The sequence below is a fragment of the Corythoichthys intestinalis genome, chromosome 14 (assembly GCF_030265065.1).
Source record: "Corythoichthys intestinalis isolate RoL2023-P3 chromosome 14, ASM3026506v1, whole genome shotgun sequence".
Classification (NCBI taxonomy): Eukaryota; Metazoa; Chordata; class Actinopteri; order Syngnathiformes; family Syngnathidae; genus Corythoichthys; species Corythoichthys intestinalis.
Genome location: NC_080408.1, coordinates 17,272,239 through 17,299,110, shown reverse-complemented (window position 1 = coordinate 17,299,110; position 26,872 = coordinate 17,272,239). Strand labels below are relative to the sequence as shown.

Sequence of the window (26,872 nt, the reverse complement as noted above, 5' to 3'; positions counted from 1 at the left end):
CATACCCTCCGGTCCCCCTTCTTATAAGGGGGATCACCACCCCGGTGTGCCAATCCAGCGGCACTGTCCCCGAGGCAGTTTTTTTCTTTTCTTTATTTCTTTTTTTTAAAATTATACTTTGTATACACCAACTGTAGATTGGCAGCGATTCTTGCGCCGACTACAGATTGATTTTCACTGCTTTGGACCCTCCAAATGTGTGTATGAGGATTTTGTTGATACCCCAAGGTAAGGGTAGTTTTAGATTTGACACTGACCTGGTCCCTGATACAAAAAAAAAAAACATTAAATAAAAATGGCAGTCACCCCATTGAATTTATCCGCGCCTCATAAAAAACGAAGCAAGGTGAGACATTTAATGTAGCAAGTAAATGAGCCGCAGAGCGAATACATCAAAATACGTAATGAAGGGGCGAGCACGGGCAATGAGGACTTTTTAATGGAGTGACAGCTGCTGCACCTGTCATCGTCACCTTGACGTCGCCGAGGGACTCGTCGGTAGGCCTGAAAGCTAATGAGCGCCGCTGTCGGTCATATTTGGCTTTGAGTTTTACATTGGTCTAGCTTAGCGGCTGACTGCTGCTGAAGGTCCATGTTTTGAGCCCTGCTCCAGACTCTTAGGCTACATTCAGACTTCAGGCCTTAATGCACAGATCCGATTTTTCTTCATATGTTTTTTTTTCACGTGCCTGCTCAGACTGCTTTTTTCCATTGCGCCTGTAAATGTATTACGCATGCGCACTAACTCACAGTCCAACACGTGCTGAGCAAGTTGACCCACATGAGCAGAAGTATCAAAACAAATAACTACACATGCTGGCTCTACATCATTCTAGGTTGATCATATTTTGAAATCCAAAAATAGAACACAAATATCAGACATAAATAATCCCTGTTTAGGCTTATATTCAAAGTTTACATAGATTGATAGAACGCATGCACACACTTTGAGTGCAAGACCCACACTCATACGGTCAGTTTACCCCGACTTTCGACTATGTAAGCAATATTGAAATATTGCTCATTTGGGGCACAGAAAGAAAAACAGAGCATTCTCAGGCTTATCCTCCCCCCATTTTATTATTTTTTTTATGACCGTGGTCAAGCCTGCCACCTCCCTAAAAGCAGAGTTCAAGCTAAGCGCTAATGCTAATGCACAGCTCCATTGCTGACGTCCTCCGTGCCTCTCTTGCTCTTTGCTGACATATTTGCTGCATGAATTCCAATTTGGGAGACATGACAGTTCAGACCGCAGCCACATTTTGGGAAAAATATGGCCCAGATCGGATTTTAACCACATACGAAAGTGAGTTAGATCGGATTTGAAATGGTCCACTTCTATGAGACTTGTCCCGTTCAGACCGTCAAGTTAATGCCTCACTCGAGTAGGAAGAACACGAAAATAATTAACATTTTTGCAGTTAGACCCGCAGCATGAAACTACCCTATATAGTTATACTATAGTTTCCGCCTCATCAGCCAAAGAAGTCACAAAAGGAGTTTGTCATCTTTTTCGCCGAGATCACAAATGCTACCATAGGTGTTGGGGGAAAAAAGGGGTAAATATTTCTTTAGCTGCCATTGATAGTGAAAGCAAAGAAAAATTAACTGGACATCTAATGCCATCAGCAGGTGGTTTATTAATCAAATTTTTTTCTTGTTTTGCTAGCTACCCAAACACATACTCCGTGAATACTATACATATATTTGGGCAGGCAATATTGTTAAAGGTGGTTGCTCAAAGTATTTAAGTATACAATTAGCAAATTTTTACACTTTGACAATGGAGAAAATAACGTTTAAACACAAAAATTGACAACACAGAATTGAACACAGGTGTGTGAGATGGTGAGTATTAACGACATCACGAGGAAGGGCTGGCAGTGTAGGATACTCGTATTTGATTGGCTAAAAATCGTACCGGCATTGATAAAATGTCTCCTACATTAAAGATTGCCAGTTATTTACGGTATTGTCCCGGATTTAAGACAGTGTTTTTTGCATTGAAATAAGACTGAAAAAGTGGGGGTCGTCTTATATTGGCGATCTACACATTATACCTATTCATGACGCTAGATGGTGCCAGATATTATTGAAGCGATGTTCTATCATGACAGATCTCAGCTACTCTCAAGTTTAACCAATTTGCATTATTTTGTTGCAATGTTTTTCCTTATTCAGATTTGTTTCAAGACTACACTTACAGTTAGACTTCACTTTGATGGATGGCAGTTATTGCAATTTTGTTGTTTTATCACAATGGATTGGTTTATTTACATTTTAAAAACCAGAAGCCATTCATTTACGAATGTGATTGCAGTTTAGTTTACATATTTGAATTTTCAGATATTAAGATTTGAATGAGGCAAAATAACATGCTTTTTCTCTCAAATATATTTTTCTAATTATTTGTTTCAGATTTACTGTAATTATTTTCTGTATAAAAATTAATTTGGTGTTCAAAAAGTCTTTTTTTCAAACTTGAGTCTTGAAAAAGAGGGGGTTGTCTTATAATCAGGGCCGTCTTATATTTGGGCCAATACGGTATGTTTTTCTCCACCATTAAAAATCTGAAAAATACAATTTCTGTGTGTTTCAGTTTATGAAAAAAAGGTTCAATCCACTGGGATGCACATGATTAAAGCTGTTTTCTGTCCTTAAAGACAACACGTCCAAAAAAGCATTATAGAAACAACCCAGCAGTTTTGACGTGATCGGCCAAAGTTCTCAACTATCAAAATTCTATAAATTGATCTTGAGGAGACAGAGTAGTCATGTGCGTGTGTTTGACAGTTATATGTGTTTTTCTCAACCATCATAATTCATAAAAATACCAATTATGTGTGTTTTCTTATGTACTTACATTTATATGTTATTTCTATGCATTATGTAACCTTTTATTCTTAGTCAAAGCAATCATGCATTCACGTTCTGGTTAGTTTTAACATATACCATTTGCTGTCATAAGAGTAAGCTCAGTTATTTTAGTCCTTTGAAGACCACAAAAGTGTAACATGAACCCCCCTCAGTCTACTCAAGTCTTTGTTCATCCAATCAGGGGAAGCCACAAGACAACCCCCAGAACTGTTGCTTGTTGACCAATGGTTTGAATGAGTAAATTAAACGCCCACTAGATTGTAAAATGTGAGGTATATATTGGAGTCAGATGCTGAAATGTGTGTGCCTCATTCATTAAAACATGTGTTTGTTGTTTGACCGCATGAGACTCAGTATTTGTGTGTCGATTCTGTTTTTATTAAAGCCTCCAGAACAGAAAAAGAATGCGCGGCGTTGAAGGTACGAGGTCGAGAACCAACGCCAACAGTTTCAATTCATGAGAAAAGGTTCAATCCACTGGGATGCACATGATTAAAGCCATTTTCTGTCCCTTAAAGACAATATGTCCAACAAAGCATTATAGAAACAACCCACCAGTTTCGACGTGATTGGCCAAAGTTCTCAACTATCAAATTTCTATAAATTGATCTTGAGGAGACAAGAGTAGTCATGTGGGTGTGTTTGCCAGTTATTTATGTTTTTCTCAACCATTATAATTCAGAAAAATACCAATTATGTGCGGTTCAATTCATGAAAAAAAGGTTCAATCCACTGGGATGTACATGATAAAGCTGTTTTCTGTCCCTTAAAGACAAAATGTCCAACAAAGCATTATAGAAACAACCCACTAGTTTCGACGTGATCGGCAAAAGTTCTCAACTATCAAAATTCTATAAATTGATCTTGAGGAGACAGAGTAGTCATGTGGGTGTGTTTGGCTGGGCGGTCAGCGTGATGCGAGTGCGTCTGGTGAGCAAACAGAGACTCAGCTTTAATTGAGACGCTGAGGAGTAGCGGCGCCGCGCTAATGAACAGCTAATTATGCAACTCCCAGCTCCCCCCGAGCAGCTTGTGAATGCATTAAGGCCTTCTAGTCACTAAACAACAAATAACAACAACAGTCCTGCACTTTCTTACAACTCACTTTATTTTTTATTTTTTTACTAAAGTAGGATACACAATCTCCACATACGCAACCCATGCTCTGAGAGGCACAAAATTGCTAATGATTGAACATCAGTCACTGGTTAACCTCCAGGGTGGCACTAAGTGCTCGTCGCTGTGCAAATCCGCTAGCCGGTGGAACACAATGACAAAATGTGCCCGCACATGTCAGATAATCCATTTTGTTTTTTAATTTATTTATTCACCCCACACCTCGATTAATCGCTCCTGCCACACAGATGGAAGAGAGACAGGGGAGCATGACGATGCATGCAACAGCATCCGCAAGTAAACGCACACCCTCCACTGAGCATCAGGTTTCAGACGGGTGGCGTGAATAACAGACCATGTTTGGAAAGCTGAAAGCGTAATTGAACACCCTCAGTTTCGCTTCCATAGTTGTTCGTTCGATTTGGGCAAAAATAAAACATTCTTCTATTTAGCCCTAAATGTTTTCACATTCAATATCAATGATATTCTGTTCACAGTCAAGTCACATCCCGATTAACTCTAAAATTATTTAAAAATACGTTTGCATTTTCTGCATTCTTTTTCACTAAGATTTGTGCAGAATTGTTTGACGCAGCTTCACTCCGATTCCAAAGAATTTGGACAAGGTAAATGCAAAGAAATTGCCAACAGAGGGCAGTAAATCACTATTTTTATATTTTACTCATCCTCCTTGAAAAAGTATTTGAACCTTTTGGAATTTCTCATGATCTGGTGATCTGATCTGTGTCAAAATCATACAGATGGAAAAACTGTCTGCTTTAACTAAAACCACCCAAATATTTACATGTTTTCATATTTTAATGAGGATAATATGCAAACAATGACTGAAGGGGGAAAAATAAATAAGTTAACCATCACATTTAATATTTTGTGCCCCCCCAGCCTTTGGGTGCAGTACCTTCAACCAGACGCTTCCTGTAGCTGCAGATCAGTGTGGCACATTGATAAGAACTAATTTTGGCCTATTTTTCTCGACAAAACTGTTGTATTTCAGTCAGATTCCTGGGATTTCTGGCATGAATCGCTGTCCTTAGTTCATGCCACAGCATCTCAATGGGGTTCAAATCTGGACTTTGACTTGGCCACTCTAGAACGTGTATTTTGTTCTTCTGAAACCATTCTGAAGTTGTTATGTACAGTATGTGTAAAAAACGTAATGTAGCATAGCATAGCATAGCAAGTCGCCGCTCGAACAGTGGCGGGATCGCTCCCTACCGACTCAGAGCCAAGCAGACTGGAGTATATAAAAAAATGCATAGGGGAAAATTAAACCACAAAAGGGAACCACATGGTACCCCAAGTCACACAGGCGCGAGATCGCTCTCACTTTCATGACTTTGTGGACTGTCAAATTTTCGCCACTTCCAGGAGAGCGAGACTCAACTGCCGCCCCGAGAGGCTCCGCTGTCTCGGCCAGTCGCTCTCACATGGTATGTTCAGCAACAACATGCAAAACACAATTGCCACATTAGAACCCAATTCTGCGAATCAAATGCAACTGCTTCGCGCAGCACAACAACATCTGGCCATTGTTGCTCATCTTGCCATTGTTGATTTTGAATAGCATTCGTGCTGTACTTCCGCTTCCAAGGATGCCCTGGGTGTACTGTCACAGTCTAGACCAGGGGTCCCCAACCTACGGCCCGCCTACACATTTGGTCCGGCCCCCTGAATAAGTGTATTTTATTTTTTTCTCAATATTGTTATTTATTTCCTGGCTTTTTTCTGTGAAGAACCCAGAGAGGGTTATTTGGTTATTATTTAATTAATAGTGTTATTATTATTATTATGTATTATTATATTATTCATTCATTCATTTTCCATGCCGCTTATTCCTCACGAGGGTTGCGGAGGTGCTGGAGCCTATCCTTATATATATATATATATATATATATATATATATATATATATATATATATATATATATATATATATATATATTTATTTATTTGCTTTTGTTCCGTGAAGAATCCAGAAAGGGTTATTTGATTGTGGCTTTCTGAAAAACAATACATTTTTACATTTAGGGACTCCTGCAATCGTCACACTTTTTCTGTTACAAACTGACCCGACCCCTCATCACAGAAGGGAAAAATTATGTGGCCCTCACAGGAAAAAGTTTGGGGACCCCTGGTGTAGACCATCGCAGCTGTACGCTGTGAAGCTGCACATAAAGTAGCAAAAGCGCCCCTTGCTCCGGTTTGCATTCACAAGCAAAGCAGGGTGTGCTTAAAGCAAAACTTTTCAGTTATGGTCGATTTTAGCGATGCCGGTGGACAAAAGAGGTAGTGTTTTGCCTAAAGGAAGACTGCGTTTCCCATGAGGACCAGCGCACACCCGCACAGTGTTATAAAAAAAAAAAATCCATCCATCCATCCATCCATCCATCCATCCATCCATCCATCCATCCATCCATCCATCCATCCATCCATCCATCCATCCATCCATCCATCCATCCATCCATCCATCCATCCATCCATCCATCCATCCATCCATCCATCCATCCATCCATCCATCCCCCGGTCGCCTGCAGATGGATTAAAAACCATTTCTGTTTCCAGCAGCTGTGTGAAGGGTGAATAGTAATAGGTAATGAATCTAGTTGTGGCTAAACAATAGCATATGATAGTTAGCAACTGTGTGGCTTAGCGTGACAGCGCCCTTGGAATGAAAACCAATGCTCAGATAGTTAAGATCTCACAGAAGCAAAAAAAAAAATAAAATAAAATAAAAATAAAAATAAAGTTCCTGTTTTTCTTAACCCATATGTATTTCATAATTATTCAGTATTTTGTTATGTATTTTAATTCACCTTTTCACCTTGATTTATTCTCGACTTGAAAGCAAAACCACAAAGTGCAAAATTTAAAATCAATTTTTAACATTTTGGCGTCAAAGGGTTTGGTTTTACGAAGAGCTAATTTCCTCGATGTTTCAACCGTAGCACCTAAAACTGAAAGAAATTGCTGGTTCAATTTTCAAACCGACTGGAGGGTGGTAGAACTTCTTGTTGCTCTTCTTCTTGTAGAGGACACAAACTCAGGGGCCATTTACATGGTGACTCTCCGAGAAGACGAACAATTTCATATTTGCGTCTATATGGTTCCGTCTCCATTCGATCAATGTTGCAATTCCGCATCAAAACGATGTAGTATTTATGTCCGGCCCTAGGGGGCATTGCAGATTTACAAGGCAACAGCGAATGATGCCCTTTGACCCCTAGAACCTCCTCAGCCCGGAAGACAACATGCCCACCCACTCCAAGCAATGGCATTTTTCTTTTGATCCAAAAGGCACAAAAATGGAAACATTCAACATATTCAAATTAAAAATATGATAAAAACAGTATATTAAAGCCGATGTTCCGCCATATTTGCTGTTTTTAATGTTTACGTCTTGGGAGCTTTTGATATGCATGCGGAGCAAGCCCCCCTCAAGCCCCCGCAATCGAATTCTTCCACTTAGAAGGCAGGATTCCAAGGTTTGCGTCTTTGCCTTCCGTCTTCGCCGACACCATACAAACGTGAGGCCACTTTGCAATTCAGTCATTGCGCCTTGGTGTCGCAGAGTCGCCATGTAAACTGCCTCTTAAAATTGCTACTCATCAGTTATTTGTCAACCTATCTGAATTAAATTTGGCAGGTATATTATAGGGATGAACAGTAAATGCACTAGATTATTAATATATATATATATATTTTTTTGTCTCAGGGCTGATTAATTAAATTAATTGCAGACTTATTTTTACTTATATAGCGCACTCTTCAGTTATGCTTTTAATGTCTCTAGGATTTTGAGACATTTAGGGAGCGAGTCTGGTGGTTGTGGTTCATTTTGAACATCTTTTTCTGCATATAAGTCAATGCCATGTCATTTTAACATTTTTCATACCAAAGTTCAGTCACTTGCCTTGTTTTGATGTTTAAACAGTCTTTTTTTGGCAGAAAACTAGTCAGGCTTGAATCAAAAATTCCCTTTGTCATGTTATTTTCATTTCTCTTAGCCCAACATACATTTGCACCAAACTCCATTAACTCTAATCTACTTTTAAAAGTTGTTTCAATTTCTAGCTCAGCCCATTTACCCAGAAAACTAATCTGACCTCAGTCAAAATGCCCTTCACAATGTCATTTTCCCTCTTTTTGCTCACAATGTTCCTGTGACAATCTTCGCTCACTTCCACTTGACTTTCTGTATCAAAGTTTAAAAGAGCCCTTTGAAGCATCACACTAGTCTGGCATGAATTAAATGTAACCTCTGCTATTTCATTATTTTTACTTTTACAGTAGCTGAAAATGTTCCCAAATCAAATACAATTGACTTTACTTTGTGTTTCGGTTTCTATAGTAGCCCGTGGCGAAAAAGTAGTTGAGCCTGAACCAAAAGGTCCCTTTAACGTGCTTGATTTTTCCTTTTAACTCAAAATGCACCTTCACCAAACAACATTACTCTACTCACCCTGTTTTTCCCCTTTCCTTTTGGTTCAAAATGTTCCCTACCTGGTCTTTATTCACTTCAGCAGCAAACTAGTGACATGTTAACTCCAAATATTTTGGCAGGAACCTTCACTCTCATCCTATTTACCATATGAATGTTTTTGTGTGTGTGTGTGTGTGTGTGTTGGAATTTTTTTTTGTATAACTCAAACATATTCTTACCTTGAGTTGCAATGTAGTGATTTGGCCTGTGGTAACCCTGCAAAAAGGAAAAGAGAAACAGTATTAGACCCATTCAGTCAGTTTATATGTAAAAATGGGCAAAGAAAAATGCATTTTTTTGGGGAAGGGGATAATATAGGTGCATTAGTGTAGATGTGGACACCTACACACCTATCATGAATGTGTTGACACACACACACACAAGCACACCTCTGGTGCGAGGTGCCAAAGTGTCGATAATCCCCACGATACGACTAACAGCATCCATCTTCACAATGGGTTTCCAGTCTGCGGGATTACGCTAATCCCTTCAAGTTGCGCTTGCCCAATTTCTTGTCTTTTCCCCAGAGACGCCAGGCGGGAAACAAAACATCAGGAGGACTTAAAGGCTTCCTTCCCCCATCATCATCATCACCTTCCTCCCTCATATTCAATTGAGGCTGGACACTGACGAACACGAGCGGACGCAAAAATGAATCCTTTCCTAGCGCGAGTCCTCCATTTTTAATGACTCCTTTATCTTGTTTGTGCTTTTATGTGACATCCTGTCAAGCAGCATTGCCGCATTACAAACTTGTCAGGTGAGGAAAACGGACGTCAGATATGAAGAAGGTCAACAGTGGAATAAATCGTGTGCTAAAAAGGGAATAAATCATGCTTCCAAGTTGCGTCTTTCTTCCCCCCTCACTGCTGTGATCATTTCCATGTTGTTTTCATTATCGCCATGCGTTCTCACCAGTTATCAGTGCGGCCTGTCTGAAACGTTCAGTAGGCAGGAGATTTCACCCGCAGGCTCTTATTTGTATTTTCTGACTGAATTAGCACACGGCTGCTAATGGGGGCTTCAAAGCCACAAATGTAACTAACTGTAATTCGCATCCCACTTTACATTTTGACAAATAACAGCTAGAGGCAATGGCGTAAATAAGACTCCCATTAATAAAAAAATACATACGTTAAATTTAAATCCTTCTTAAATTGCACTTGTTAAAATTAGACTCCCTTATATCTCCCAAAAAGTATGCATGCTAACTCATTGGCTGTCCGATCTGTTAGATCAGGGAGGGCTGTCAGTGAATGATCATGTTTTAATTTCATTGACGGTGATTGACATCCAATACTTTTGGACCAGGAGGGTTGGCAATGATCAGTCATCCCCAGGGGTGAAAGTGGCTGGAATTTCTTGCTGGAACTCCCCAAAATGAAGGTCGCCACGGAGCCAGAATTTTTTTAATTATTATTTATTTTTTTTTATTTTTTTTGTGGGGGTGTCAAACCTCTTAAACTACTGAAATGCAAAGACAACGGTTTTAGCACAGTTATTTCTATAACACATTAAAAAAAACTGATTTTCATTCAAAATGGTAGTTTTTCAGTGATTTGCAAAATAAAAGTTGACAAAAACAGCTATAACCCCAACTTCCAGCTAGTTTTCCCTCATTTCCTCACATACTAAATGCCAAATCTCATAGTTTAACTACTTAAGAACATAGGGTGCATATAAAAATTGAAGTTATTGTAAACATTTTTTTTTTAAATAGCAAAGATATAAGTAAAATACATTCAGAAAAATTAGTACAAATGACTTATATTATGCAGAGTGAAATGGAATATATTTTGAAGATCGCGCATTGATTTTTTTTAAATCATAAGAAAATAAGTAGCCTAACATAAATGAACAAATTTAAGTCCAAAGTGCACATTGACAGCTAAGATGTTCTGAACCTCCCCTTCAGAGCAAACAAAACTAAATATGATAACTAAGCCTCCTCAAGTCTTTAGTTGCTCTTAAGATTTGATCCATTTTATGTTGCATTGCCCTTTTTTTGTCGCATCAATTCAACAACCTTTTTTTTTTTTTGCTGTTCCAGAAAACATGCACATTTGAACCAATCAGTTCCGACTATGACTATGACTCCGATAACTGCAGCAACTGGGGAAACCTAAAAAAACCCCTAAATAATAGATATTGGTGGAAACGGATTACGCTACACAAGCACTTTATTATGCTTGTTGTTAACAGTTGTGTATGTAAATCTGATGTTGGTAGATTGTTTTCTTTTTGGAGATGAAATGCATGTATTGCAGCTTAGCATTTTTTTTTTTTTTTTTTCTAAACATAGCGTTTTGACAGTTTCCGTCATATTTTCGGAATCAAAGCACCGTGTACCGGAACAGCAGTCCGGCCCTGAATCTTATACCGGAACTGCGTTCTGGCCCTGAATCTTCTACCAGAACTGCGTTCCTGACCGTTCTGGCCCACTTTCATCCCTGGTCCAAGTGTATTGGACATCTATTGCTGTCAATGGGAACCAATGAGTTAAATAAAACGACTATACAGAAATTCCCTAATTATGTCACTGGTTAACTAAGACTATTGGACATCTAACAAAGGGTTCCGATCGGAAATAATATTTAAATCGACCCTAAACTATAGAGTTTAAAATATTTTTATTTTGCTGTTGTTTTTTTCTAAATGTTTAAACAATTGTATAAACCACACAAAAGTTAGGCTAGACAAAAATAAGACGACCTAAAGTTGTATAAAAATTAGGGCTATCAAACGATTAAAATTTTTAATCGAGTTAATTACATCTTAAAAATTAATTAATCGTAATTAATCGCAATTCAAACCATCTATAAAATATGCCATATTTTTCTGTAAATTATATATATATTCTGTAAAATAAATTGTTGGAATGGAAAGATAAGACACAAGATGGATATATACATTCAATTTACGGTACATAAGGACTGTAGTGGGTATTTCACTCTACTGTCATTTAAATCTGTCTATGCTGTCCTCACTCCGAAGCGTCTACTTTTTCCAAAGCTAGACAGCTAGTGAACGACGCCTTAATAATCAGACTTCTTCCTTTTTCATCTGATTTATTAATAAAATGGCCTCAAACCATTGTCCTCTTTAGACCGTTGTAAAACTACACAAAAAAAACAACAACGTTAGCTTAGCACGCTATACAGGTTCACTAAACAAACAAAAAGCGTCTCATACAAAAAATATAACATTTCACTTACTAACATAATATGTACATTCTTTACAACAACCATACTTACGGACAAATCTTGTCCAAGGATCATATAAGCACAATATTACAACGTAGACGTCAGCCCGAGACGTCGTGCAGCCATATTGAACTGGCAAGAACACAATAAACCATGTCGCAACGCGACCACAAGAGTTCGCTGTTAGACAGCAAAAAAAGCCTTGCTGTAAAACTTACCAAAAGGCAGAATACTGTCTGAGCGGGACATGTGCGTTAATTGCGTCAAATATTTTAACGTGATTAATTAAAAAAATTAATTACCGCGCGTTAACGCGATCATTTTGACAGCCCTAATAAAAATATAATCGGTTCCATACAGAAGAACACGAAAGATCACCTCAAAGTGGGAAGATTAAAATAACGCTATCATAAATGCCATGTGTTGAAAAGGTAGTAACAGTGTAAATTTCTAAAAGTTGCATACATACAAAAAAGGCTGTACATTCCTTAAATGCAACATAGGTTGAAAGAAGGCCAATGTAAATCCACACAAAGGTAAAAATAAGAGAAAGCCCTGAAATACCTCAGAAGCAGGGGCGGAATTTAGGAGGGGTGCTGTGGTTGCGACCACATTTGGGCCTTGGATTTGCGGCACTAAGGTGGGCGTGGTTGGGCGAGGGGAGGGTCAAACAGAAAGGCAAGATGATATGCAAAGCTGTTATATAATGTTTTAAGTGTTAAAATATCTCTGCAGCCCCCTGCTTGGTTGTCTACAGGGGCCCGAAAAAAAAATTCCACTTGCCACACACAACCATGACATATGAACTGAGCCACAACAAGCCCTTTTTCTCCCCTTCAATAGAAAATGTTCGGGGCGAACATTCTGGGCGAACACACGCCTATGCACATCCACGCGTGTCCCTGCGACAGCAGTGCTGTTTAACCGAGCCTCCGCCTCCACTTGGCAAAAATACTTTTCTAACCCACTTAACACTTGTTATCATTATTGGTAAACAATCATGTTTGCAGTTTTTACATTTCTGGTGCTAAATTGATGGGCCAAATCCTTGTTGCTTTGTGCTCGTAAAAGCATGCGCACCATGCACAGGCTTAAAATGCCTGTGGCACGAAAAAGCATGTTTATTCAATAATACACACGGTATTTTATGCTCCTGAATGAAATTGACCACATGGATGTGTGAAGAAGCGACCGATATATTTATTCAATTTTTTGAATCCCGCGCTATGAAAATGACAGACTTCCGGCTTCGGTCTTGCATTGAGGAAGAGGGCGCTGTGACGTGTACGGGAGAAGGAGTCCTCTTCACTATACAGCCGTACTGTTGTATGAGAAGGACTAAGGATTCATCTGATTTTGCGGATTAATTTGTTTATTTTTCGCATCACGCCAGCCGAACGGCAGCAGAAAAATGTTGCTGTAGGAGGAAGAGGCGTGTGAGCCTTTTTGGGGTTTCAAAAGGTTCCCATTCACAGGTGGATATTGGCCAAAACATGTGGGACCATGGGACTTACGAGTAAGTGAGTAAACATCGTGTTTTGTATTATGTCAAATACTGGGATCATTTTAATATGTAGGTGGCTTGGATTTTGTGGCTGACGTGCTCCTCGTCCCCTCGCACATCCCCCCGCCAGGAGAGCACTATACTTGGCTTGTTGCCCTCTTCATGTGCTCGGTGTTCTGTCAAATTCCCAACCGATCAGAAATCGCAACTTTGTGTTTAAAATAGCCGCGAATACAGCGATTACAAAGTAAACACTACAAACTTTCTTTAAATAAGGGACTACTTACGTTTGATCATGGATCGGCATGTAAAAAGCTCTCCTCATACACATATTGTCATGTTAGCTGCATAACAACTGCAGCCGCCCTCCAATGAGTCTCTTGCTGTTTACGACTTCGGCATGTAGTAAAGCATTATTTTGCCATATTCGTGTTAACCATTTGGCAGCTACACGCTCCTCCGACGTCGGCTGTTTTGTCCGGCGGTCATTGTCCAGCTGCTTCTCCGCAAATGAGCTCTCTGCCCTCAGCAGGGGAATGACGAGCTCTAACTTGTTGGCCGCCGGGCGAGTTGCCGATCGGCGAAGACATAGTCGTCATGTGGAATGATCCAGGCTAGTTATGTGTGATTTTCCGCTTCTAAGACTTTGAAACATCACTCGGTTCAGGTTAGCATGTCGGCTAGCTGTCACGCCTCTTGGTTTGTTTACATTCTCCGAAGCTGGAGAAGGGAAATGACATAAGCCCGACTTCGGTGGCATAAAATATGGTTCGGGAGGTGCGACATTAAAGATGAAGTCGACAGTTTTGACCATTATGGAGTAATTTTGCCATGTTGTCCTGAATAAATGCATTTTTATTATTTCATATTCCATTTAGCACAAGACTGTTATTTGTCGTGACCATGCCATTTATTTAGCTGTTGGGGAAAAATACTTGGATAAAAAGAATATCCTGTAAAAATATTGGAGAGATTGAAACAATAACATTTTGTGGCTGTCTTTGTTGCGTTTTCCTCAAATCAGATGAAATCGTTACTCTGACGACATCATCCACCTGTTGGGGACGCTTTCGCCCTATAATGGTAGGCGTGGCTAACCGGCAGATTAAAAGACTATTTTCTCTTCATCTGCGCTTTGCTAAATTGTTGTATATAGTCGACTCGTCTCAAAATATGATTCTAATTCACATAATAATGCTATTTAAGACTTTTTTTCTCCTGTCGTACATACTTTAAAACAAGCTGCACTTACACTTCAAGCTAGAGGTGACAGTTGCGAGTAAAAAAGTTACAATCTCCATATAGCGAAAAAAACTACAAAGCTTCAGAGAAGAGTAACGTAAATCCCATGAATAATCATCAAATAGCTAAAAATTTTAAGACCTGACTAACATACATCCCCTTAAATTTGTACAACTACCGTAAATCTCCCAAAAGATGAAAATGTTAAATACGAGGGCTGTAAATCCCATAAATGTTGCACTAATCGAAATTACTCTCAAATAAGAACACTAAATGATGCTGCTTCCCCTTGTACCCAAAATGTTTGCCAATGCTAATTAGTAGTTCATTTATTTAAAACCATAGGTGTTTTTTTATTACAACATAATAAAATAATGAGCAACAGACTTATTTGATCGTGAGTGCTTTTGCATTCACCACTACGCACGCTAATATGCAATCAGGACGGGGCTGCTGCCTCTTAGCCTAATGACTCGACATGTTTGGAGGTACATTGACTCGCTTACTACCGAGCCCTCGTGAAGACCATCATCATTATCATCTGGCGGCTTCTGGGCAATAACAAACGCAGCGGGGAGGTTGCCCGTGCGGGTTTTTTATTGGCACGTTTTGATGAGTTAAAAAGCAAAAAAAAAAAAAACCCCAACCAAAAAGCATCGTTAGCCATCTGTCTGCACTCTCTTGAATATGCACGTCTTCTTGACTTTAAGTAGGCTCTGGTTTGTATGGCACAGCATAATGGACCATAAAACCAACAGCGGCCAAAGGTAAATAATTGAAGGCGCACCTAGCATTATGAATTGATGTGGGGAGGACTTAACAAGAGATTACAAATGAGCGCATCGGGCAGGTACATCAGCAGGCTATTAGCAGCCCGCCTTCATTGTGGCGCCGTTCATGGCGAATCAGGTCATATAAGCGAGTTAGACTGCTTTGCAACGCGCTTCCCGTGTCTTTTTAACGAATTTAGTGCGGTGTAAAAGGCGTGCCGAGACACTGGAGTGCATCTAAGTGCTGAATTACGAGTTTTGCTTAGCATGCAGGGGGATGGTGCTGCAGCGTGGTCTGAGATTGGCTATGTTGAGGTGCTATCCAGGACTAATGAGGAAAAAATGTATACACATCCAACATAAAAAACACTAACAAAGATCAATAGCCTTCCTACAATTCTCCATTGCTGATTTCAGTTATTATTAGTAGTAGTAGTTTATTTTTATTTATTTATTTTTATTCTATTTGTTATTAAATGCGATTTTTATGTAGAATTTTATTTCCGATTTTGATTGTCTTAAATGTGATTTTTATGATCTTCATGTGATGTAAAGCACTTTGAATTGCCTTGTGTTGAATTGTGCTATATAAATAAATTTGCCTTGCCTTGCCTTACAATTGTAACTGCATTAATATTCTTTCATAAATTAACACATTGCCTGTCTTTGACTATGATAGATGTCCTATCCACTTGGACTGGGAGGGTTGGCAGTGATAGTTAGATTGGTGCTAGCCCTTCCAGTTCAAATGGATTGGACATATAACAGACATTGGCACTGAAACATGATCTATCAGTTTAACATGCTTAAAAAATACGTAAAGATAAAAACAATATCGATCATAATACTGGATTGAATATATTTTCATTTATTAAACTAGAGGAGCACTCAGAGCAGACTTCCGCCTAGGCAGCCAAATTCATAGCATCACCATATTTGGTAGACAGTAGAATAGAGTATCATAAAATTATTTTTCTGACCTCTGTGACCTAATTTCTTTATTCGCTCTTGAGTTATCGCATATCTCTTATTTTGGTCTGTGTGACTGACCTTCGACCCTGTCTCGTTCCCCAAAATTTAATCACCTATTCCATTTCATAATGCAAACATATCCTGCAAGTTTTGATAAAAAATCCTTTATTCGTTCTTCAGATATCGAACACAAACACACATGTTTCACCTAGGGCGGAGGCTGGGGTTAATTTGTGCCAGATCCTGCCAGAACAAGATCCTCTTGAATTTGGCCTCCCTGTGTTCCCGGACTTATTTAGGCAGATCCGGCACCTTTCGTGTATAGAAAAATAAAATCATATATAAACGTTTTTAAAAAATATTGTAATAGCCCCGAATGGGGGGAAAGAAGGAAAGGAGTCGTTGATAGCTTTCTTCACTCTACTGTGGCAACAATAAGAAAAAAACAAAACTAGCCCTGCAAGCAGGACTCAGCGGGCCCGAGGGGGAGCGTATCGATTTCTCCAATTTCTTTTCAGGGAACCTATCGATTTCTCCAATTTCTTTTCGGTGATTTTTTTGGATGCTAAGTACATTTGGCCTACTCTTCGACGTAATGTCAAAAAGCAAGGGTCCTTTTCATTTGCCATTAAAAAAGAATAATACAAGGAAATAAGACATAACAACCACCTAATAATAATAATAATAATAATAATAATAACAATTAAATTGGCCATTTTCATTTGCCATGAAGAAGCCCTAACCCTAAGTCCTAACCCAAAATCCTAACCCTAAACACCATAAAACGCCCAACTTTAGTACCCCGCACAGGTCAGGCCGTGAATGAATACTCACCTTTTTGATATGTGCAAATTTAGTTGAGTTTTTAAGCATGTTCAGAACTTCAAATTGGAGCCCTAACCCTAAACCCTAACCTGCAAATAAGCCCGATTTTGGTACTCCACCCAGGTCAGGCTAGTGAATGAAAACTCACCATTTTGATAACTTATCATCTCATATGTCTCATGAAGAGTCTCATCAATTTTGAGGAGGATCCAACCAACTTCCTCGGTGCAATGGTGTCAAACGTGCACTCTGGTTTTCGACAAAAATGGCATGTTTTTCAACATTCAATCCAAAATACCCGATTTCTTGTTGAGTTTGGAATATGGGTGCAAGAGACTTTTTGAAGTATTTTGTCACAAGGTATCATCTCCCCAAATTTCATCACTCTACGTTGAAAAAACCTAAATGGAGAGGCCTTTTTTCAAAATGCCAGGGAGCGCCACTGAGACATTTTTTGACATTTCTTCACAACGTTGCCAAATTATTGAAATTTTCACGAAGCCGCATATTTGTCTCAATTTTGGCGAGTTTTTGAGCATGTTAAGACCTTCGAATTTGCCATTTTCATTTGCCATGAAAAAAGAATAATAATAATCCTTTGCAGGACAATAGGGGCTTCGCACCTGTTGGTGCTCGGGCCCTAATAATAACAGTGGACTGCCGCCACATTTGACCACTAATTTTAGCTTCTCGCTGTTTCCCCCTCACTTCCTACTACCTCAAAGCTCTCCAGTCCCAGCGTCTCTTAAAGGGACCCTGCATAGTTACGGACATTAAATAATAAAATAAAATAACAATATGCATAAATTCATTTACAGAACAAATCCCAAGAATTGGATGGGTTTTTTTCCCTTTTTTTTTTTTTTTAAATTAAGGTAATTTGAAAGAGTTGGAGATTTGTTGAAGCACTGAAAAGCTGGCCCAACAAATCACACCCTTCACATAAAGAAAAAAAAAACTGGAAATTTGCGGCATCTGGGGAGCAAGAAGCCAGGATTAAGCGGTACTTCAACATGCCAAAATGACAGTTGCATTCACGGTCTTTCTTCAAAAAGAAGGAAGATGGTTCAAAACGAGTCAGAAAAGGAACAACCGGCGATGAGGCAGCTGCAGCGATCATGCTAACAAAGGAGGCATGCTAACAGCGGGAGGCTAGCGCCGCAGCAGCTAGCCAGGTTCACGGAAAGCCAGCCAAACCGGGGCAGGAGGCTACTACCGTGGCAGAATCTGGTCACATTCAGCGCCACCCGGAGTGGGGGCCAGCTACAGCGCCAGCAGTCAGTCAGGTGGGCCACCAACAGCCAGAGCAACAGGCCAGTACCCTTATGGGAAATTCGGGTTTGGGCCGCACAATTTGTAAGGTGGTGGGAACTTTGGGGCCAGAAAAAACAGGGTGGGGGGGATAAAACTCGCAAAAGAATGGGTTTGTGTTATTTATTGTAATCTCAGATTTTTTTTTTTTTTTTTTTAATGTTTTACAAGTTAGACTACGTTACTGTAAATCCCACCTGTGATTACGTGGGCAATTGCCCGTGCTGTGCAGAGTATAGCCTAAATAACTTTAAATTGTTGTCATAACATATATACCATGGATATTATCTGGAATTGAGGCTTCTAAGTCCCACATGGCAAGTGAGCATTTGCGTGGTGTTTTCAGCACCATTTTCTGTGTATGTTCCAGGACCTGTGCCCATCTCGTCATCCCTGCGCTGTCATATGTACTTTTCGTTCCGGTTCCCTTATGTTTTACAAATTAAGGACTGGGCGGAGGTAAAAAAACTTTATGAACACAATATTGTGACAGAGCTTTTCTAATCTCTGTACTCCCGCAAAACTATAAAACTAGACCTTGGATTGGATAGAAAAATAAGAAACATACAAAAATAGAGTAAAACATACAAATAGAAATCTCGCCAATAGTATTGTGCACATAACTGTGACAGCCTTCTGGAAAAAGTAGCTCACCTTGCACTTCGTGTTAAGGTCACACAAATATTTCTTTTTGGGGGAAGGAAGGATTCACTTTACAACAACAATAAGAATAACACAAAGCGTAGCCTCTACTTTTGTGCGAGCGAAATTGGAGGATTTGTGTAGGTCTGGGAAAGAAAAAAACTTGCTTGCTAAAATCTCTGACGGATGACGTTTGACAGATGGATTGGTCGCAACAAGTTAGGATGTCATTAAATGTGTGGTGACAACCATGCATTAGATTGAGATAATAAGATAATTTCCTGCAAGATGGCAAAGGCGGTTTTAATACATGCAGTCCACTTTTCCTTACACTTGTTAAGAATTCATGTGCATATTTCCTGATAGCCACACTGTGAGCCATAAATTGATAATTCCTGTTTTCATCATCAAATTATTTGGTTTTGGGCCAACTCATGTAAAAAAAATTGGGGTTATTTTACTTTCTGAGATTTGTTTCTTATAAAGTACGTTCTTTTTGCAACCTTCCCAATCTTTAGAAAATGGTAGGTCTAATACAAGTGAATTTATTGTATTGCAGAATACGAGATGTTTGTCTAACGTTATAAATGCACATATTTAAGGTATTTGTATCGTAAATTTGAGCTTCATGAGCACGGTGTGTGCATGTGTTGAAATCATCTAAAATACTTTAACGTGCCTTAATATTCCATAATACCGAATAATCCTCACCAAAAAGTACTGTATGTCGTTATATTGGCTCATCTCACCTAAACTTTTAGATTAAGGCAAACAAAAAAATGACGCAAATTGGTAAAGTATACTGAGTTGTGAATATGCAGGGATGACCAATATTGTCACAGATTACTTGAAAAAGTAATTTGATTTCTGCTTACGCCTTTAAAAAAGTAATCTAGTTACTTTACTGATCATTCTATTATCAGTAAACTAAGTTACTTTAAAAGTAATTTATCGGTTACTGTTTACCATTTTTTCTCATTCTGCTGCCTCAACATAAGAATGACAACAGAAAAATGTCATTGACTTTCCGATAATTGAATTAAAAGAGGAAGACCAGAATTTTTCACATAAAGCTTAATCTTCAAATTAGCTTGGGTTTAATTAGTCGATGGAGTTCAACCACCATTGACTCGCGCTGGCGTAGCTACACAGGAGCCCTGCAACTAACAAATAACTGACAAACTGCATGGAATATGTTGAAATCGACTCCACCGACTAATTAAACCCCTGCTAACTCAACGATTAGGCGTAATGTCAAAAATTCTGATCTTCGGGTTTGGGTTTAGGTGTTAGGGTTAAAAGCATATCAGTGCCGATATAAAATATGCAGATTGACTGCACAATAATCAAACAACACACAAATGAATAGTGTAATAAAAAGTAAAATAAACACAAAGCACGCGCACAACGCGGAAGTACGCCGTACACACACACACGGTCAATTTGGCCACAAAACGTTGAAGCAACGAAGCACTTTACACCCAATTGAATTTACAACACATCCCAAGGATGCCAAACGAACACGCCACCTCACAGCATAAATGTGCCACACGAATATGATGTAAAATATGCTTGCCGACTTGGAGCGATGACTAGCCGCCGTTGCTACGGCAAAGTTACGAAACGGCCGCGCATGTAACGGCTCCAACCTATTGCTGAAACCCTCCAGAATGAAGGAAAAATAATCGCGCTCATTCATGGACGCACACAGATCAACATTCCCGCACAGCAACAGGTGGCTGCACTCGGCTCGAATGTGCACCCGGCTCGTCACGCCTTTCTCAGTCCCAAAACACTTAGCGCGTGTGACTCGAGACCAATACAGGAAGCAACGATGAGTGGTTACCAAAGGAAACGAACACGTAGTGGAAATCTTTCTAACATTTTCTATTCAAAATGCTCTTTGTACATGACAACAATATTCTTCATTCTACATACGTTATGAGGAAATAACAAAATAGTCACGCACAGACACTGAGGTAATTTAATCGAATTACCATATTTTTCAGACTAAAAATCGCATTTTTTTCCCCAGTTTTGCTGGGGGTGCGACTTATACTCAGGAGCGACTTATGTGTGAAATTATTAACACATTATGATATCATTTCACATGTTATTTTGTTGTTTTGGAGTGACACTGATGGTTTGGTAAACATGTTAGCATGTTCTTTAAGCTATAGTTATGTATCTGAACAACTCTTAATAGCTATGGCCACGTTCGCGTTCTGCCTTTGGCAATGTTTGTTCAATTGTATTATTGACTTTTTTTAGATTGAAATGCTTGCTTTTAGTTTGTGGCGCTTTCACGCCCACGTGGGGGCGCACTCGCACTTGTTTACGCAAAGAAGAGCGCTCACACGCCAGAAGAAGACAGACAGCTACGCAGTGTCTGAGCGAGAGAGAAACACGGCTGCGAACGTACGTTAATTGTTTATGCTTGTAAAATATCTCTACAGAGGCAACGCCTGTGTTTATTATCTTATTATTATCGAGAGAGAGAGAGAGAGAGAGAGAGAGAGAGAGAGAGAGAGAGAGAGAGAGAGAGAGAGAGAGAGAGAGAGAGAGAGAGAGAGAGAGAGAGAGAGAGAGAGAGAGAGAGAGAGAGAGAGAGAGAGAGAGAGAGATAAAGAGCCGTTTGTGTCATTGCTGTGATAGCACCTATTTATCATTTATTTACGTTGATGCGAACCTGTTTGATATCGAGGACGAAATTGATTCAGCAAATTATACAGACGTCCAGCATCGTCATTTGGGAGTTTAGCTCGCTGTATAGCCAGGACCGAGCCGTAGCATCCTGGTGAGGACAGTATTCGCATTTCGTTTTTCATGCATCATGTAACATCATACTGTACACTTATTCAATATGTTGTTCTCCATTGTATTTGTATATTAAATTTAGGGCTGTCAACCAATTACAATTTTTAATCGAGTTAATCACAGCTTAAAAATTATTTAATCGTAATTAATCGCAATTCAAACCATCTATAAAATACGCCATATTTTTCTGTAAATTACTGTTGGAATGGAAAGATAAGACACAAGACAGATATATACATTCAACATACTGTACATAAGTGCTGTATTTCTTTATTATAACAATAAAGCAACAAGATGGCATTTACATTAACATTCTGTTAAAGCGATCCATGGATAGAAAGACTGGTAGTTCTTAAAAGATAAATGTTAGTACAAGTTATAGAAATTTTATATTAAAACCCCTCTTAATGTTTTCGTTTTAATAAATTTGTAAAATTTTTAGGGCTGTCAAAATTATCGCATTAACGCACGGTAATTAATTTTTTAAATTAATCACATTAAAATATTTGACGCAATTAACGCACATGTCCCGCTCAGACAGTATTCTGCCTTTCGGTAAGTTTTACAGCAAGGCTTTATGTGCTAACAGTGAACTCTTGTGGTCGCCTTGCGACATGGTTTATTGTTGTCTTGCCAGTTCAATATGGCTGCAGGACGTCTCGGGCTGACGCCTACGTTGTAATGTTGTGCTTATATGATCCTTGGACAAGATTGGTCCGTAAGTATGGTTGTTGTAAATAATGCACATATTATGTTAGTAAGCGAAATGTTATATTTTTTGTATGAGACGCTTTTTGTTTACGTTTTGTGAACCTGTATAGCGTGCTAAGCTAACGTTGTTGCTAATGCAATGCTTGTGTACTTTTTTTTTGTAGTTTTACGACGGTCTAAAGAGGACAATGGTTTGAGGCCATTTTATAAATAAATCAGATGAAAATGAAAGAAGTCTGATTATTATGGTGCCGTTCACTAGCTGTCTAGCTTTGGAAAAAGTAGACGCTTCGGAGTGAGGACAGCATTGACAGATTTAAATGACAGTAGAGTGAAATGCCCACTACAGTCCTTATATACCGTATGTTGAATGTATATATCCATCTTGTGTCTTATCTTTCCATTCCAACAATTTATTTTACAGAATATATATATAATTTACCGAAAAATATGGCATATTTTATAAATGGTTTGAATTGCGATTAATTGCGATTAATTACGATTAATTAATTTTTAAGCTGTAATTAACGCAATTAAAAAATTTAATCGTTTGACAGCCCTAAAAAATTTCAATCAAAAAATAAACTAGTAGCTTGCCATTGTTGATGTCAATAATTACACATTGCTCGTGGTGCTGAAACCCATAAAATCAGTCGCACCCAAGCGGCAGAGGGTGACAAAACACCAAAACACACAAGTAACAAGTGAACATGACACTGTGCTGTCATTTTAATCTGTTTGAGCGGGGCATATGCGTTAATTGCGTCAAATATTTTAACGTGATTAATTAAGAAAATTAATTACCGCCCGTTAACGCGATAATTTTGACAGCTCTAATTAAATTGCTTTTCAAGATGACATATCTGTTCTATGTGTTGGATTTTATTAAGTAAATTTCCGCCAAAAAATGCGACTTATATATATTTTTGTTCCTCTTCGTTGGGCATTTAATGGCTGGTGCAACTTATACTCAGGTGCAACTTATAGTCTGAAAAATACGGTACTGGTTTGGAAAAAGGAATGCGTTAGATTGTTCATTACTGAAAGAAAGTCAGATTACAATAACGCGTTACTGACAACAATAGGGACGACTGCACATTTTATGACATGTCCCACTATGATTCAAAAGCATTGGCCCTTCCTCCTCCTATTTAGTATCAAGTACTTTTACTAGCATGTGTTTGCTCTTTTTCCCTCTCTGGGAGCGCTGTCATACTCTGATCTTTATTGCTCTTAATTTAAACACACACTGAGATGGTGGTTCGCTACAGTTGTGTATGTATTTGTGTGTGACTAGTCCCATTCCCTCAGGACCCTTCGCGACGGCGGCACCAGCGCCCTCTCCGCCACCCCCTGAGAGGAAGCGCGGTGACCTTTTGCGTCGGCGGTGCTGGCTGGTGTATGTATGCGTGTGTGCGTGTACTTACATCAACGTAATTTGCATTAATGTAATCGGAGCTCTGTTCGCCCTCCAGGGCCTGCAGCCTGACACGCGAGTGATCATCTGGAAAAAGGGGCAGAGAGGAAGAAGAAAGCAGCATGGAATTAATGACATTAAGCAGGCCACGACATGGTAAGGACTGAAGAGGAGGAGGAGGCGGAAGACAAAAGACTGGCTCACTCTTTAGTGCTTTAGCATAGTGACCACCTTTTTAAAAGCTATTTCTTCTATGTGTCTTACAAAGATAATGGGTGCACAAATAATTGTCACATAGTGTGTGGGTTTTAGCCGGTGTTGTTTTCATTGACGATGACGATAAAGAAAATATTTAGTTGACAACAAAGTAACAATAACAAACTAAACTAGGGCTGCAAATAACGATTATTTTTATTAATCGATTAATCGGAGAATTAATAAGATAAATGTAACTTTTTTCAATTACCTTCACAATTTACCTTGAAGTTGTCGAAGGCATGTTGTAAGAAACAATGAAGACAAATCTATTTCCCTCATAAATAATATTTTATTACAGCTTCCAGACTTAACTGTAGTCTACAACTTTTTCGATTATCAAATTAGTTGGCAACTAATTTGCTAATATATTTAATTAATTACTTGTTGCAGCCTTATTAAGAAGCTAGTTCAGACTGTAAGATGTCCGAAAATTGGCGAAAATGTGAATTGTTTTCCAAAGTAAAAGCAGATTTTTGTATACGTCCTACTTTGATTTAACAAAAATATAATGAAGAAATCTCATATTTACAACTGAGAAGTTATATGTTATACCGTATTGGCCCGGATATAAGACTGTGTTTTTTGCATTGAAATAAGACTGAAAAAGTGGGAGTCGTCTTATATTCTGGGACTAGACATTATACCCATGGCGCCAGATATCATTGAAGCGAATGCTGAACTTGAGGAGTAAGGTTCTGTCATGACAGATCTCAGCTACTTTCAAGTTTAACCAGTTTGCATTATTTTATTGCAATGTTTTTCCTTATTCAGATTTGTTTCAAGACTACAGTAACAGTTAGACCTCACTTTGATGGTTAATGCAGTTATTGTAATTTTGTTGTTTTATCACAATAGATTGGTTTATTTACATTGTGATCGCACTTTAGTTTACATATTTAAATGTTCAGATATTAAGATTTGAATGAGGCAAATTAACATGCTTTTTCTCTCAAATATATTGTTATAATCATTTGTTTTAGATGACCTGTAATTATTTTCTGTATAAAAATTAACTTGGTGTTCAAAAAGTCTTTTTTCAAACTTGAGTCTTGAAAAAGAGGGGGTCGTCTTATAATCAGGGCCATCTTATATTCGGTAATTTCAAGAATTTCGAGAAGTTTAACGTGAAGAACGTCCTAAACGATTAATTGGTTATCAAAATATTTTTCGAATCATTCGCTAATTGATTAGTTGTCGATTAATCCATTAATTGTTGCACCTTTAAACTAAACCCATGTCCTGGATGACTAAAACATAACGAAACGTTTGTCAATTTCTGTCTGACAAGACGGCACGAATACAGTATATAGTTTCTGTGGGATGTTTACAATGCTTGTAGTTTGTCAGAATGCACCCAAACAGTGTTTGGTCATATATTACGTCTTCAAACCAGACAAGGATTAGACGACGCACACAACACACCTGTAGCAGGTGATTTCAACATTAAAGCAATGAGACTTGGTGGTGGTAAATGACGTGAGGATGTATGGTTTACTGAGACTTGTCTGATGAAGTGCTGTTTTCGTCAACGATAACGAAAATATTTTGTCAACGTACAAGTTTTTAATGACAATGACGTCACAATGACGTGCCGAAAACGTGTCTTGGAAGTCTAAAACATAACGAAATGGATGCCAGCTGTAGTCTGATGACACAAGAATGAGATGAAAATTCGCCATATTTTCCATTATAAATTCACGATGTGTAATATTTTCTTATTGTACGTGTAGTTAGCACGCATTTAGCAGTGTTTGGTCGTGTCACTCATGTTACGTGCAGCACCTTCCCTTCGCCCACCCACACACGCTGTGCCCATTCCAGGCTTCTTTTGTGAGGTGCTGCTTGGTAAGTTTTGCTTTCTTATCTTGGCTAGATATGCCATGTTGCTTTAGCCTTTAAAGGTCTGTGCTGAGTGATCATCACACACTAAACTAACTTATAGCGTTAGCATAGCGTCCGCTTTAGCATAGCGTTCGCGTTAGCATTAGCATTAGCACGTTGACTCGATGTGTTCTTAAACTCTTGGAAAACATTTTACATGCTGTTTGTGGCGTCCAGGTGAGTTTAATTAAGTGCAAATTTAAAAGAGATACATTCGGCAGTGTACTTTATGTGCACTTTCGACTTATTTTTGTTCATTTGCCTATGTTAGGCTACTTATTTCCTTATGATATAAAAAAGTCAATGTTTGTGTCATCTTCAAAATATATTCCATTTAACCGTGCAAAATGTAAGTCATTTGTACTTATTTTGTTCGTGTACGTTACTTTAAAACACAATTTTGAATGAAAATCAGTTTTCTAATGTATGCCATGTTACAGCAAGTGTAATGCAGTAGCCTAATGTGTGTAAAACCTTTTTTTATTTTTTGGAAATTTCTATGGTTTGACCCCCCCCCCCCCCCCCCCAACAAAAAACAAACACACACACACAAAAAAATAAAATAAATAAAGACATCTAGCTCTGAGGTAACAGTTTTGTGGGGAAGTTCCGGCAAGAAATTCTAACCACTTTCCCCCCTGATTATATTTGAAAAGTTATTGCCAATTGGTTTTCAAATGCCAACCATTTACTTCATTCACTGTACTGAAGCTGTGTGCGTTTGTTGTTATTTTGAGCCAGAAGCACTTTGTAAGCCATATGTGATATGGCAGTACCTTATAAGCAGTTTCGCTAGATCCAAAAAACTGATTTTTGCACTATTTTG

The 26,872-nt window shown here is 38.7% G+C and overlaps 1 protein-coding gene across 8 annotated transcripts in view; it reads right to left on the bottom strand.

Annotated features, from left to right (window-relative positions):
* LOC130929769 (receptor-type tyrosine-protein phosphatase mu-like) overlaps nt 1-26,872 on the bottom strand; it is a 468,571-nt gene that overhangs the window by 71,886 nt on the left and 369,813 nt on the right. For all 8 annotated transcript variants that reach the window (XM_057857249.1, XM_057857247.1, XM_057857248.1 and 5 more), the window contains 2 exons: nt 23,918-23,994; nt 8,673-8,709 (listed from right to left, as the gene is read on the bottom strand). In XM_057857249.1, coding sequence (XP_057713232.1) covers nt 8,673-8,709; nt 23,918-23,994 — 114 coding nt within the window. The remainder of the gene's footprint in view (nt 1-8,672; nt 8,710-23,917; nt 23,995-26,872) is intronic.